We start from the raw sequence: 16,181 nt of genomic DNA, 5'->3' as shown, positions 1-16,181 counted from the left end.
ACGTCGGCTGCATTACTTATTGTTTGTCTACCGTCTATCATTTACTTGCACGAAGTATATATTTTCTAAATTTAATCGTTATCCGAATTTTTATGCCTTCTTTCTCATTAACATGTTTAGTTGACCGAAGATGTATGAAGTTAAGTAGGATATGTATTTTGTTGATATTATAAGTTATTAAAAACTACTAAAAGCTAAACTGAGAAAGGGAGTCAGTTGATAAAGTTAATTGTTGGCCTTATGTTGATAGCTGAGACCAATTGTTTGGGGGAAGATTATGATGACCAATAGTTGGAGACTTTTGGCAACAGTTAGAAGTCTGTTACAGCGGCACAGATCCATTTAATTTGTTTACCTTCTTAATCCTGAGTTTCCCAATATTATACTTTTCATTCCGCGAATTTATTCACGAATTACATTCTATATCTAGTCTTTTACTGCCTCTGATACTACTACTACTACTACTACTACTACTACTACTACTACTAATAATAATAATAATAATAATAATAATAATAATAGTAATAAGTTCATTTCGCTGTACTGATGTGAGTATCGCCGTGGGTCGATGTCTACTTGATGCATATTCTTTTGTCTCTTATAACTGACTGACGGACAATCGTTAGGCAAAATACATTCTAAATAAAATTATATTCATTGCACAAAAGATTTAAATGGAAAGCATGCCATTCAATAGGTTTTATCTTGTCTATTTTTTTACAGCTATCTGATCCACTTGACGATGTAGCTTGGAAAATTATGGTAAGTTCTAGCTGAAGACGTACTTATTCGGGACGTTTTTGTCATCAGTCTTGAATATCGAAGTGCCCTGTGGGCAACGTAATGCTTTTTTAGAGTTACAGTATTATTAGAATACTATAGGTTATCTAGTGGAGTTTAGTGTTCGAAGAATATTTAACTTTCAAACAATAGGTAATAGCTTCGAATCGGTCGAGTAACGTCGTGAGCTTTAACATAGTGTTATTTATGTAGTTGATATGTCAATCCGAAGTGACCTGATTGGTCAGCGAATAAAGAAATATCTAGTACATCGCATATCTCTATTGTAATATATGCCTCTACTTATTATATTACCCCAAAAATAACTTATTTCGGCTCAAATCTAGTTGATCAGACTGTCTGGTTATTGAGTGCGTGTCCCATGTGAGATTAAGCAGCACTGACGCTTTGACAAGACTTCTCAAATTAATTTAAGTTAAATTATATGCGTGAAATAAAAGATTTGAAGCATTAGATATGTGTATACAAATGAAATAAAGATAGATGACTGATTACCACTTATTCAAATATGATAATCTAAATACAAGAGAGCATACAATTAACTAGCCGGTATTACGCTCTTGCAACATTACGGTAAACGACAAGCTTAATAAATAGAAAATGATATTTATATATTTAGAAGGGTTAAGTTTGAAAATAAATGAAATGTATGCTTATAGTGATACTGTCGTTTGTCGTAAATTAATTGAAAAATCTGCTTATATACTCACTTAAATTACAGAAATAAATGCTTAACTTTCCTATTACAATTTCTCTTGTTTAAAATCTTTTCGGGTCAATAGCGAAAGATGGGTTATGAACATGGTCAAGGATTGGGTGTTAATGCTCACGGTGTAGTTGAACCGGTTGCATTGAGTAAACAAAAAGGCAGAAGTGGTCTCGGTTCAGTAAGAACAACATCGTCATCTGATAAAAAGATTGAATCATTCTCAGGCGAACTCTATCAATCTTCCAATCCAAATTTAGTCTGGCATGAAGGTTGTGATGATGATTATACTACAGCTGATGGAGATCGTACGTGGTCATGGTCAATGGAAGGCGGACCTTCTATTAATTCCTTATTGGAATTGAATTCTCTAATTATCAGTCCCGATGAACCGGAGGCTTTAGGTCCGCCTATTGAAGAGTTAGATAATGAAGATAAATTCTGCTCGATCCATCTTGTTCAAGAAGTTCTAAATTATAAGGTTCGCTGACGTTTCTCAACTAGTTTACATAGTTATATATGTTTTGTAAAACAGTAGTAGAATATTTGATTGTTAGTGTTATAAATCGCTTTTTTTACGGTTATGACCCAGGTATTCCTATTGCTTAGTATTCTCGGACACCGATTCACTCGACAAGACCCCAAATCAGAACACGGTTGAACAGGAAAAAGATTATATTCCAAATAGCAAGTCAGAAGCACAATAGGGAAAACGTCAGTATATTTATAGTTTTTACATAAGAAGATTCCAGAGTGTTCTCCAACTATCGGCTAGTGCTGATTGGATAATAATTAGCCAATCAGCGTGCACCAAAGCAATCATGCATTGAGCATGCTTTAATCTAGTCTATGTCCCGCTAACACCTCCCCTTTGAGCAGATTCGTAGGATCTGGTGCTAGGGTCCAACTGCAACTGAGTGACTGGCTTGTGCTTTCGATTAGTTCATCGTCTAGGCAATACAGAATTATCACTTTTTTTCTTGCACAGATACTGACATGTCTGTTCCCGGCGTTTTGATTTTTTTTAAAAAAAAGTATGCATAACTTTTAATTCTCCAACATTCTCCTCCTCCGCGAAACAATGTCGGATCCTTATATCTCCAAGTTACAAATAATAGGACTTTATTTAAACGATGTTTCTTGCATTGAATGTCGGGTCCACTAGAAATGACTAGATGATAATGAACGACCTTTGATTTGAGGTCAGAGTTTAATTCTTCTGAAGCATTACTTTCAAATCCATTAGAAATTTCATCAGTGGATAATGGATCATTACGGAAATCAACATCTAACACAATTAAATTAGACTTTTGACCATAATTTGACCCAGCCGACATATTTTCCTCATTTTTATGAGAAATTTCATCAAAATTACATGCATTATTCTGAGAACCCATATCTGATACATTGTCATTAGAAATCGGATAAGCTGATTCAATATAAATTTCTGTCTCAAATGATTTTGAGTAACATTCGGTATATTTGGGTTCATCGTGTCACTGCAGTTATTTTCTGAATACGAGTCCCCATAGCTTTTTCGGCTAATATCACGTGGACCATAATTTTGTTCTACCTGAAATTTATATTCAGAGCTAGACAGGACCAGTAGTGTTTCATTCAATTCTGGACTCCGGGCTTCATCTACAGGGTCTGGCTCTTGATCATCTCGTATTGCCACAACTTTATGAGCATTCAGCACAGTATTTTCTTGCTGTGAGCCGGACACGTTACAAATATTACGTTCTGATTCAGGTATAAAGGGATTTGAACCCTCCACTGGATATGCTTCTGAAATGTCTGTTACTGCATCATAAACAGATTTCTTATTTTCTGGTCGAGTGAAAAGTGTGCTCAATAGTTGTTGTTGCAAGGCTAACAACTTCTGCTGGTGCTGTAATATTAACCGCAACTGTTCTAAAGAAATCGCCATTTTTCTTTAGTTTTTCCCCGTCGCCACTGTTATAATCTCTTTCTTACGGTTATGACCCAGCTATTCCTATTGCTTAGTATTCTCGGACACCGATTCACTCGACAAGACCCCAAATCAGAACACGGTTGAACAGGAAAAAGATTATATTCCAAATAGCAAGTCAGAAGCACAATAGGGAAAACGTCAGTATATTTATAGTTTTTACATAAGAAGATTCCAGAGTGTCCTCCAACTATCGGCTAGTGCTGATTGGATAATAATTAGCCAATCAGCGTGCACCAAAGCAATCATGCATTGAGCATGCTTTAATCTAGTCTATGTCCCGCTAACAGTTAGTTTATTTTCGAGACATTTACACACATTTTTAATCGTCCATTTAGTTTACTGTATGTCCAGTACTAGTATAAAACTAGGTTTTGAGAAAATTGGGGACATTCAAATGGGGAAGTGGGATAAGTTCAAGAATATTCTGTCTCAGTAATCCCCGCGTTGATGTATAGACCTTCTGGTTGGCGTCATCTCAATCTTAATCAATGGTAATGTTGTTTAAAATTGATTTCAGGGGGTTCGAGTGTATTTATTCTCTGTTCACTTCTGAATTTCGAGTTTCAATAATAAATTTTATTATCTGAGTTGATTTCTTCTGAGTGATTGCGTTGCGACTCTCAGTCTCTTGAATGGATATCGGTAACCGAACCCCTGGTTAGGTTACTGGTGATATTTCAGAATTGAGTGAATTATCTTGTTCTTTTCTACGGATTTGAGTTGGTTAGTTTGTATTTGGAGTTTAACATCACGAACTGATTTCGGTTAAACATTCATTGGAAATAAGGAAGCTCTGGACAACTGTCTAATCCCACTGTGGGATCACTTAGTAGTGAGTATTTATGGGTCCACCATTGAGGATAGAACTCAGAACCTTCAGGTTTAACTATGAGCACTTAACCTTTAGATTATTGAGTTGATATCCAGTGGCCAACATGTCTAATTCCAAAATAACTCGTAATATTTCGCAAGTCATCCATTGTCAGTGATGATACTTATCTCACCCCCGACATAGTCGAACTCTACTAGTCACAACTTCTCACTATAACTTCGCGAATCACATTTCAAAGTTAGTCATTGGTAAGCACATGTTAGTTATTATAGAATGTTGTTAAAATCGTATTCAACATCCAGCAATTGACATTTGATTACATAGACTGTGTTTAATTTGGCTGCACATTTTTTCCTCTTTTGTCTTTGTATTACATTTGGCATGATAATCTAATCATCTTTCTCATTCGTCTTCTTACTTATGTATAGAATCAGTTGGATTATTTATCAAAATTGAATGTCACTAAAAGTCATGAACGTTGTAATCCATACGAATTGATAAAGAAGGGGATTTTTATGAACAGGTAAATATGATGATGTATTAGTTTTGTTATTTGTTATTTTATAATCAATATTATTATGATCTGTTAGTTGACGGTTAGTTGCCAAAAATCCCAGTGCAAAGATCCATAGTAATTATATAACTAATGGAGAGTGTGGAATAATGGTTCAGACCAAATGAGATGTGTAGACTGTACAGTGGTTGAAATCAGTCGACATAACAATAAATCTAGGTTTCGTGCTAGTTTGCACCCATCAGCTAGGTGTACTTGCAATCGTAAGGGAACTGATATTCTTCCCTCTAGGATTGGAACCCACTGAGTTATTAACAAAAGGTAGTAAAAATGGTGGCTGATAAATATGAGAGATAATGATTCACTGGACGAAAATGGAAAAGTTGATGAGAAAAGACAATACTTAGAAGTAGTAACTGGTATTACTAGGTGTAAAAAATTAAAATACCTCAATGATGGTTTTGATCGTTTAGATACGAAAAATTGGAACTCACTTAACAACCATAGTAGTAAGATAACAGATTGAACGTGAGACGTTAGTACACATTATTTAGGCTCAGGTTGCCGGTATGTTAACACCTCTACATTGTAAAAGGTTTTGGTTCATTAGTTTTTGGATTTATTTATTTTACTATATGAGAATTTTCAAAAGACAATGTTGGTGGGATAGCATGACCAGAATCAGTCTTTTGAGTGGCTTGAATAGTTAGGCCAGTAAGACAATACCTGGAGGTATGTTAAAAAATGGGATCATTTGGCTTTTTTGTTATCGCCATGATCATAATATCTAATTGTTTATAAAGTATGAAGCATATTGTATAACATTTAATTTTGTCCCACTTACTGTGCCGTGGTTGCTTGTCTAAGTGATGAAATACATCTTTGTCTAGTCAATCGAGTACACATCGTATAAATAGTGACACAGTTGTAGGTGGAATAACATAGATATTAGAATGATTATTTATTTATTTACTTAAACACATAAGTTTTGGTACAAAAAGGCACCAAATACATATGCGACACACTTCGTCATTTGATTTGTGTGAGGGCCAGGATATTGCACGGGTCTCCAGACAGAAGCAGGTGGTTTTCTTAAAAGACCACTCCCCGAGCTTTTGATCTAGAGGTCTAATCCACAACGCAGTGAAGCAACGTTAGGAGATGCAATCTCATGTTAGTAGGTGAACATCATTGGGTTCATACGCCATTTGTTTCCTTAAGATCCTGGAGTCCATGTGCACGACTGGTTTGAATTTAGGGTTTTCAAACTCCACTAAGTGTATCCTCCGTATCCATCTATACCAACGTGGTTAAAGCACCGGACATTCGCTTTTCGTCCTTTCAATTTCGTAAACAATACCCTTGCTTCGAGAAGGCAGTGAGTAGGACGTCGTTGTCAGTTGCTGTCAAGGTGTGTCCATGTGAGAACATTTGGAGAAGATCTGACCTTCCCCACCCCTAACCGTACCAGGGCGTTTGGGGGCGTAAGAATGACTAGTCATTTATGTACATACTTCATTAGTTCTACGCCTTTCCATCGAATAGTCCAAGTTGAACAACATAATGATAATGATAATTAACTGTCAAATATGAAATGACAATTGTTGACTTCATCAATATTTCTTTACAACATTGATGCTGCAAATTATACCATTTTAAACTTGTGTTAATTTTATTTCATCATGTTGATATAGTGTGGCAACTTAGACTAATCCATATTTATGCCAAGTTTTACGTATTGATTATGACTAGTTAATCACCTCAATCATTTCAACATATTGATCTACCTCTCATAAATAATGATATCCATTCTAACAGTAATGATATCTAATTCAGTTTGTAATGGTTTCTTAGTTTCTAATCCTAGCCACATTTCATGTATTCTGTAGTGGTATTTGATTGATTAAGCTTAGACAGTTTTCATTGTAATCATTTGCAATAATGAGAATTGTTGAAATATTATGGAATTTGATCATTTAAAAGTTGAAGTAAAAAATGAATCATTTCAACTATTCGGTTATCATGGAACAGGTATTCTCTCCTGTACTTAAGATTTAGGTATTATATACACTTATTATTATCATTATTGTTATTCTTATCACTATTATTAATCTTTTAGAGCTGCAATGAAAATGGCCAACATTGATTCAATCTTTAATGGAATGTTCACAACTGCTGCTCCAAAAGATGTAAGTGCGTTTTTTAAAAGTCAAATGAGAGAAAAGCGGTCATGTTTATTTCACTGTTACATTTCTTCAAATAATTCTTCTCACATTGGGAATGGTTAGGTGGAAAGAATAGATGACAATGTGATTATTTGGAGGTTGTTTTCTGTAGCTTCAGTTTATATATATGTGGATTTATTGTTATCGTCAACTCATATATAAGCTTCTGTTTGACTTTCATTAACTTGGAAGCATTGGACGGCCAGTGCTTCCAGGTTTTCCATGGTGATCTAGCTTCAACTGACTCATGATCTTAACCATTGAAATTACTACAATCTCCACAAAAACCCATCTGATATTTTCATTAACTTGTTTATCATATCATTTTTCATTTGTGAATTAAATTAAACATAAACCTCCTACTACTCAATCTTGTATGATAAATGTCTTAGTTTTGTATATGGTAAGATTTAGTATTTGTGGGTTTACCTTGTATTTTCATGTATTATATAATCACATGTTCTTTAAAGTTAGAAGAGTACAAAGTTATTTAACTGGTTATCTGATAAGTATATTGTTGTAACGGTAATTATGACTTTCTTCAACTTCAACTGAATTGTTTGATTTAAACGAACTAGTATTGTAATGTGTTTTGGGCTTATCTATATCCTGTATCAACGTATATACTTGATCGAACTATCAAAATCATTTAATGTTTCATTTCGTCCCTTTTATAATGAAACGATCAAAGAAATTTGTCATTAAAATAATTGAAGTGGTTACTTTTTCCACCAGACGGATCCCTAATATCTGGCGTAATAGAAATGTTTCGGGACAAAAGAATAGCTAAACACTGTGGATATATAAATCACGAAATTAAATCTACTATGTACATATGAAATACAATGAATGTGTAAAGTTATTTGTCGGCTAGCTGAAAATCAGATGAGGGTAAAATTGCAGATCATCAATATTTAGCATATTAACTCGTAATTTCCAGTACTGTCCAACAAATACTCTGGTAGTCTCAAATAGACCAGCGCTGAAATTAGGAATAACACAGTGGACACATTTGTAAGTATATTATGTTTTTAACTTGGATTTGGGGCGTATCAATAAACAAAGAGATTATTAGCTAGCACACAGCTTATGCAAATGTCGGGCTTTATGTAACCACTGAAAAATTCCCATTATATTAAAACAAGAAATGTATAAGGAATACTCACTTCAATTATCTCAAATCTTTGCACTTCACTTTTGTAGTCAACACGTTATCAAACACTTTATCAGAAATATTTACATTGATCAGTAGGAAGAGTTATACTTGAGGCATTCTTAAACTCTATAGCCCCAGGATAAATGGTCCGCAATCAGTAACCAAAAATTCACAGGTTATAATTTAACAGTTATCATCTCTGATCAGCAAGTTACAACGTCCGAGAATAGGGAGTTTATGACCAGTCACATTCGAAATAAAAACTTTTTCAAGCTTGATTGTAGCATTGCAATCTAATAATGTCAACTTGTCGACTAAAATGATAGGTCTGGTGCTCAATGTTAACAATAGAATTATGAAACGAACTGTCGAACAAACTTTTCATATGATTTTATAGTACATTTAGAGTTCCATAATGGCTTATCTGGAACTGCTATATTCAAATTTCCCTTGGGATCTCGTTATTCCTTAACACGCCCCAAATTTTAGTTAAAATTATAATATACTTACAAGTGTGCCCACTGTGTTCTTCCTAATTTGAGTGCTCGCCTATTTGCAAATACCACAGAACGTGTTGAAAAGCACTGGAAAGTACGAGTTTGTATTTGGAATCCAATCCTATTACTTATTTTTGCCCTTTAAACATTTTTATCATACATGCTGAAGATAGTCTTTCAGCTGTTCCGAAAGAACATTGCTCTAGTTAAAATCAGTAAAGTAGTTTTATGAAAACCTTTTCTCCATCCCATAGCTTTTTAGTTGTTATTCACTGAATACAGGGAAGTACACTTTTATTCTGATGTAATGCGTCTAATCTTTTTGCAACAACACTTATCATAAACCATATTTTCAACAACAAAAACTCGTTGAATCAATGTAGAAACTGGCACGCTCTGTTCGCTAACTACCATGTGCAACCAGTGTAGTAGTATAGAATTCGACCTTTTGAGATGGCGAATAATTGTAGCTTAGGTGGGTGATTTAGGTTTATTTTTTTCTCTGAGCTGGATGGTTTGGTCGTGGAGCTTTCTTCTGAACGACATCATCAGCACAAACTTCAGCTCAGAGAACAAAATTCCACCTAAATTCGACTAGATAGAGATCAGACCTCAGCAGATGGTACTACCTGACAGTGTCTTTTGTCAACTGATTGCCTTTGAGAAATGTGAAACACTGAGACGTAATGTTTTTTCTCAACAAATGTGGTTCGACCTAGTACATACAATTAAAGTGTCTCCCTATGTCAAATTAATTACTTATTGAAGTAGCTGTCAAATAATAAACGAATGTGTTCTAGTTTTATATCGTCAGTACAACTTTGGTGAATGTTATATCCCAGTGAAGATTAAATTACGAGTAACTAGGATATAACAGTGAATATGTTATATTAAAAAAGCATGAATATCGAAGCGTGAATAGAATTCTCAGTAAATATCGTCATTTTCATTTTATTTGCGTGAGGGCTGTGATACTGCTCGGGTGCCCAGACCGAAGCAGGTGGTTTTTTAGGGACTACTCCCCGAGCCTTTGACCTAAAGGTCTGGCCCACAAGGCAGTGCAGCAACGTAAGGAGATGCAGTCCCATGGTAGTCGGTGATCAACGATTGGTTCATACACCATTTGTTCCCTCAGGATGCTGGAGCCGATGTGCGCCATTGGTTTGGATTCGGGGTCTTCTAACTCCCTAGGTGGACTCACCGTGCCCATCGGCCCGGCTAAGGCTCCGGACATTCGCTTTTTGTCCTCTCAATTTCGTAAACACCCCGCCACGAGAAGGCAATGAGTAGGACTTCCTGGCAGAGGCTATATGGGTGTGGTCGTGTGAGAGCATCTCGGCCGTACCAGGGCATTTGGGGGCAATTAGAATTCAGTAAGTTTCATAAAACAAACTATGATTTTGTTAGTATTGCAGTTTTCCCCTTTAATTATTCTTAAATTACACATTGAACACGACAGATATTTACTGTGAATTATAAATTTTCTCTTATCGTCATACTTTCCATTTTACACAGGATGTATTATATTTTGCTGATATATGTGCTGGTCCTGGAGGTTTCTCAGAATATACTTTATGGCGACGATGTAATGCTCCATATCATATTCACTCATCAAATGAATCGAAACGGCTTAACAATACACTCAGTCCTAGTCATCATTCCAATATGAATGATAAACTACTAGGAGATACTACTGAATCTGTCGATCATAACAGTCCTACTAATAATACTAGTACTACTTCAGAGAAACAACAACCATTGCTGTCTGCTAAAGGATTTGGTTTAACATTAACCGGTCATTGTGATTTTCGTGAAAATGATTTCTTGGCTGGTCCAAAAGAAGCTTTTATGGCACATTATGGACCAGGACGTGATGGGGATGTTACAAAATGGTCGAATTTAGCTTCATTCGCATCATTTATTGGTCGTAGTACAAATAATGCTGGTGTACATATTCTAATGGCAGATGGAGTTAGTTCAGTGATAAATTTCTTTGTGATGACGATAGTGTATTTCAAATCTTGTTCAAAAAGTTTCCTTATATGTTTATCTGTTTACTACCTAACTTTTTAGTTTGACATTGGAATTTTCTCAAAAGAGAAAGTTTTAGACTTGATGTATGGGATTTACTACATTTTAGAAAGTTTGTATGATTTATCTCTCCCAGTAGTTAACAGAATCTAAGATTATAGTCTTACTCACGAAACCATTGGTCAACATTCCAGTTTATTATTACATGTGGAGTTAATTTTTGGTGAAGGCTTCCAATCAGTAATCGTAGATCTTAGGTTTGAGCCCCATTTTGATGTAGTTAGGAATGTAATACCAATAGCCTTCAAACAGGGATGGGTAATTTAAGGCTGAGTTCATGAAATTATACTTGGCAGATGAGTTAGTTCGTGTAATCACTATGTAATTTACTCTGTGTGACTTCATTTCATATTTCAAGTGATCAATCAGTCACAACGGAGAACCTGTACATATGTATATCGGTTCAAGTTATCATACTCTATTAGCACAGAGAGATGAAGTTGTCAGACAAAATCCCACAATAGTAGAGGTAGTAGCAGGTATCAGTGTTAATAGGAAAGATTACGCATCGAAGATACGAAGATGCTTTATTGCCTGCTTTAGTGTGAATACAGTTATTGTCACATTAGAATTGCAGATATTCGTCCCATGTAATCTCAATATTTGCTTTCTATAGTTCATATAAAATAAAAATTTTCACATCAACAAATGTTGTGAATTGTCAGCTGATAAGAATACCGATTGTATTCTACTTTTACAAAGTGGACCTAACGTGACTAGTTAGAATGAACAACTATTGCTCGATGAAACTTCAACTATAACAACGACATACAAGAGGTTAAACTAGACTTTGCAAGTAAACTTTTTATGCCTCAAGAAAATACAAAATGAATAAGCATTGCTTATATTACTCGTCCAGTCTGAAATAACCTGCAAGATAATTGTTTCTTCTTTTTTGCTTCAGGGTTTCGATGTATCTAGTCAGTATAATCTTCAAGAGGTTATGTCTAAACAATTGTACTTATGTCAGTGTTTATGTGCATTAATCAACCTTAGACCAGGTAGGTAGGTGTATATTATGAAATCTCTTTTTGCTTGTAATTCGTCTGTTTCATAACTTCGTTTATATATGTACAACACCGCAGGTACGCTTTGGCACTAAGTGCCAATTAGCATGAAACCTAACCTCATAGTCTCCCCTGATTATCTTCAATCATCTAACATCTATGCATTGATATATTACTAAATTTTTGCCAATCTATGTCATCGATATTTCAAACGCCTTAGAAATTGTTTTATTTTTACAGTTATTTTGATTATGTGAATGCTGACTTACTGACGGACTGACTTAAACAAGCTAAAACCTGTAATAAATGCGTATGGTGGTTTAGTACAACAAAATTGAAATCAAACATATATGAACAGAAAATAACTTTAAAAAAGGTTTATAATAGTAGTGGATTAGTTTCCATATATAAAAGAGATGAGGAGAAATCGATTAAGAATAATCAATTAATAGAGGGAGGGGTTTTGTGGATATTATAGTAACTTTAATAATTGAGATCATGAGTCAATGGAAGCTAGACCACTATGGAAAACCCGGAAGCATTGGACCGCCGTCTCATCCTACCGTGGGACTCTCCAGCAGTGTGCACCCACGATCCCGCCTCGCGAGATTCGAATCTAGGACCTATCAGTCTCGCGCCAAGCGCTTAACCAACTAGACCACTGAGCCGGCATCCAATGGTGTTAATGTCTAACTCCAACCAATCCACGAAGTTGCGCCACCGTATACCATTGTCTTCAATGAGCTCTCAACCCTCAATTGACTCATGATTTCAATCTGTGATATTATTATTATTATTATTATTATTATTATTATTATTATTATTATTATTATCATTAAATCTGCTTTATTCAGTACCGTATTTTCGGTACAATATAGAATTCTCATCACAGTATTTCAGCGAGTTTCCTTTTCTTATTTATTGATTCATCCTGACGATAAGTATTCAGTGATCGACAGTTAGATGTTAGAATTTCAGAAATGGGTATCTAAATAATGTTCATTCTTTTTCTGTCAATATTGCCAGTAATTACGATATCTTCGATTGTACATTTTTGTAATTTGTACAGTGAAAGGTTGTAAACATTTCACAAACACACCTGAATAGGTTATGATACTAATAGGCATAATGATTTTTAAAACAAACAAGAAAACAGATAATTTGTTGAAATATCAAGATAGTAGGGAGGAACTGGTAGCTCAGATATTCATGCAGGTCGCCAGTGGATGCATCCGTCACAGTTACAAATCTTTTTTTTCATTTCCAAATTTATTAACAGAATCTAAGATTATAGTCTTACTCACGAAACCATTAGTCAACATTCCAGTTTATTATTACATGTGGAGTTAATTTTTGGTGATATTAAATAATTATATATTTTCAATAGTTGAGATCATGAGTCAATTGAACCTAGACCACCATGGAAAACCTGGAAGCACTGGACGGCCGTTTGGTCCTATTGTGAGAATCTTCTGCAGTGCTCATCCATGATCCTGCCTCGCGAAATTGAAACTCAGGACCTATCAGTCTCGCGCGCGAGCGCTTAACCACTAGATCACTGAGTCGGCATCCAACAGTGGTAATGTCTAACTCTAACCAATTCACGCTGAGGAGTCCCAAAATAGGACGAAATGGCCGTTCAGTGCTTCTAGATTTTCCATGGTGGTCTGACTCCCATTGACTCATGATCTTAACTATTGATATTACTATAATATCCACAAAAACCCCTCTGATATGAATTCTATATTTGTATTTCTTCTTTCTAAAATCATTGACAAATTTAGGTGGACATTTTTTAACAAAATTATTTGATACATTCACTGAATTCACAATTGGTATAATTTATTTGATGGGTTATTTATTTGAAGAGATTTTCATTATAAAACCTGTAACTAGTCGACCAGCTAATTCGGAACGGTTAGTTTATTTTTTGTTTCATTCCATTGGGTTTTGCTTATTCCTGTTTGCTAAGTATAAATTTTTCTTATTTAATTTAAGTTGTATCTAACAGTAGAATCCAGGATACGAGTTTCGTCTCATTTCCAGGGTTCATCAATTGAATATACTTTTATTCCAGTGTTGATGATGATTACAGTTGGACTTGAACCCAATACCTTTCACTTCAAACATCAACACACAATAGGTTGAGCTACTGAGTTCAGATAGCAGTCACTAGCTTTTGTGACGGGTATAGGTTTAGTTTGTAAGGGTTTGTATTTTACAATTGTTGATATTATAGACTGTGATTGATGAGTTTCTCTATTAGCAATCCGCTCAAGACATGTATATCAATAGAAACTGACCAGTTTCAGTTGTCAATACTGACAATTAGAAAATAAACGCCTTTACAAATGAATATAAACTGTTAGTATTCATGTTTAATTTTTGGGGTAATTCTCCAAAAACCAAAAACAATGCTGAAAATTACTTTTAATCAATGAATATTTCTTGGTGAAATTTCTAAAATGTGTTTGGAAAACAATACTTCTTGGGGTTCTTGTAAGCGATTCTGAGTTAAAGGATGGTCTTGACGACTTGAGAGTGTGAGTCATAGAATCAAACGGATGACTGCTTAAGGCTATTTACAGACAAATTTTATGTGAATAGTTTTAGTTGTGTTAGCTCCGTACTTCTAAGGCCTTATCATTAGGGTCCTTATCTGTGAGACAAGGTGATGTCTGGTATTTCTGGGGTCTACCTTTTAAACTCTCTCCTTCTGTTATGCTAGGGTAATATGGCTGTAGTTGTTGGTTGTCTGAGAAAACCACCTTCCTGCAGTCACATCTGTGTACGTTCTGCAGCACGACTTATTGCTCAGATCATGAGTTTGTTGCCCTAGTCATACCACTCTCCAATCAACCTTCATTGTGTGGTAGGAACTAAAGGAACATGTGTTTCAGTCAATGTAGCTTGATTGAGTCAGCATCATTAGGGTCAACGTTTGTTACATAGATAATAAAGGAATAGCATAAAATTGGATGGTGGAAAGTATGAGATAATAATCAAATTCGTAGTTTATTCAAAGTACAAAGAATGGATGGATCTTGGTAACTGAAATCGATTTTTGTTGCTAGATGCATCATCTTTAGGCATCCAACTATAAAATCACTCTAATTATAAGGCTTACATCATTCATCAGAACTCTCAACCCAACGGTGATTAGCTTTATGAACTAACGTCACATCATAATTTGATCGCCATAATTTGTAATAGTTATTTGATAAAAACTACTAAGTTACAATAATGTTGACATTGTATGACTTCTTAATTTCCCTTTCTTGGTAGATGTGGTAGATGGTTATTATTATGTAATTTGATATATTATTTATCGAACTGTTCATTCTATCGGTGATTGTTGTTGCTTTCTCTTCTAACCATCAAGTTATTTAGTATGCAAAAATTTACGATCATCTTTAAACACAATGGCTGGTTGTGTACCTGCTCCCAAATCATCATCATCCATGACAAGTCATTCGGATTCCACTGATCAAAAGTCAAGTTTCCGACAGAAGACACGTAAATTTCCAGGTCAACAACAACAAACAACCACCACAAATGGTATTGTTGTTGATGATGTGGAAGCCAGTAAAAAGTTTGGCATTCTAACCGATATGAAACAATCTGGTTCACTTGGTCTAGTGATCAATCATTTTTTACAAGTTAATGAAAAGTTAAATCAAATTAAAACAAACCAATCAGTGTCTTCATCATCGTCAATCAATCCAAAATTGGATGTATTAAGAATATGTCACACTGAAATAATTGAACAAGATGAAAAATTTATGCAATTTATTCAGGGGATGAATGAAGAGTAAGTTGTGATTTTCTTTGCATGCTTTTCTTACCGGAAAATACATGGAAGTTTGTTCTGATTTGTCTATTTAATAAGTCTATTTACGGTAACGTTCACTGTTATCCGTTGTATGTTTAATGATAAATTTAGGTAGCGAAAATGTAGTTTTGCAAAATTTATGCTGGATCAATCTTATGCTCTGGTACGGCCGATGGTAGGGCGAGTTAAATATTCCTGTCAAAATGCTCTCACATGGACATGCGTATACAGCAACTGACAACGATGTCTTACTCACTGCCTTCTCGAAGCGAGGGTGTTGTTTACGAATTCGAGAGGACGAAAAACGAATATCCGGTGCTTTAACGACGTTGGTGTTCGTGGATACGGAGGATACACTTAGTGGAGTTTGAAAACCCTAAATTCAAACCAGTCGTGCACATGGACTCCAGGATCTTAAGGAAACCAATGGCGTATGAACCCAATGATGTTCACCTACTAACATGAGATTGCATCTCCTAACGTTGCTTCACTGCGTTGTGGATTAGACCTCTAGATCAAAAGCTCGGGGAGTGGTCTTTTAAGAA

General features: G+C 35.1%; 2 protein-coding genes across 4 annotated transcripts in view; one reads left to right on the top strand and one right to left on the bottom strand.

The window, feature by feature from the left end:
* FTSJD2_1 (FtsJ methyltransferase domain-containing protein 2) overlaps positions 1 to 16,181 on the top strand; it is a 37,142-nt gene that overhangs the window by 1,879 nt on the left and 19,082 nt on the right. Inside the window, exons 6-13 of one of the 3 annotated variants that reach the window (XM_051214094.1) lie at positions 724 to 762; positions 1,584 to 1,988; positions 4,743 to 4,837; positions 6,948 to 7,017; positions 10,222 to 10,677; positions 11,702 to 11,798; positions 13,589 to 13,721; positions 15,187 to 15,615. In XM_051214094.1, coding sequence (XP_051067221.1) covers positions 724 to 762; positions 1,584 to 1,988; positions 4,743 to 4,837; positions 6,948 to 7,017; positions 10,222 to 10,677; positions 11,702 to 11,798; positions 13,589 to 13,721; positions 15,187 to 15,615 — 1,724 coding nt within the window. Of the gene's footprint in view, positions 1 to 723; positions 763 to 1,583; positions 3,658 to 4,742; positions 4,838 to 6,947; positions 8,728 to 10,221; positions 10,678 to 11,701; positions 11,799 to 13,588; positions 13,722 to 15,186; positions 15,616 to 16,181 lie in introns of those variants that run through there. The other 2 variants (XM_051214095.1, XM_051214096.1) reach the window with 2 other exon arrangements.
* MS3_00006009 (uncharacterized protein) lies at positions 2,165 to 3,605 on the bottom strand. Its single transcript, XM_051214097.1, has one exon. The coding sequence runs from the start codon at positions 2,902 to 2,904 to the stop codon at positions 2,476 to 2,478; it is 429 nt and encodes a 142-aa protein (XP_051067224.1). The 5' UTR covers positions 2,905 to 3,605; the 3' UTR covers positions 2,165 to 2,475.

This window comes from Schistosoma haematobium, chromosome 2 (assembly GCF_000699445.3).
Source record: "Schistosoma haematobium chromosome 2, whole genome shotgun sequence".
NCBI lineage: Eukaryota > Metazoa > Platyhelminthes > Trematoda > Strigeidida > Schistosomatidae > Schistosoma > Schistosoma haematobium.
This window is presented reverse-complemented; position numbering and strand designations above follow the sequence as displayed.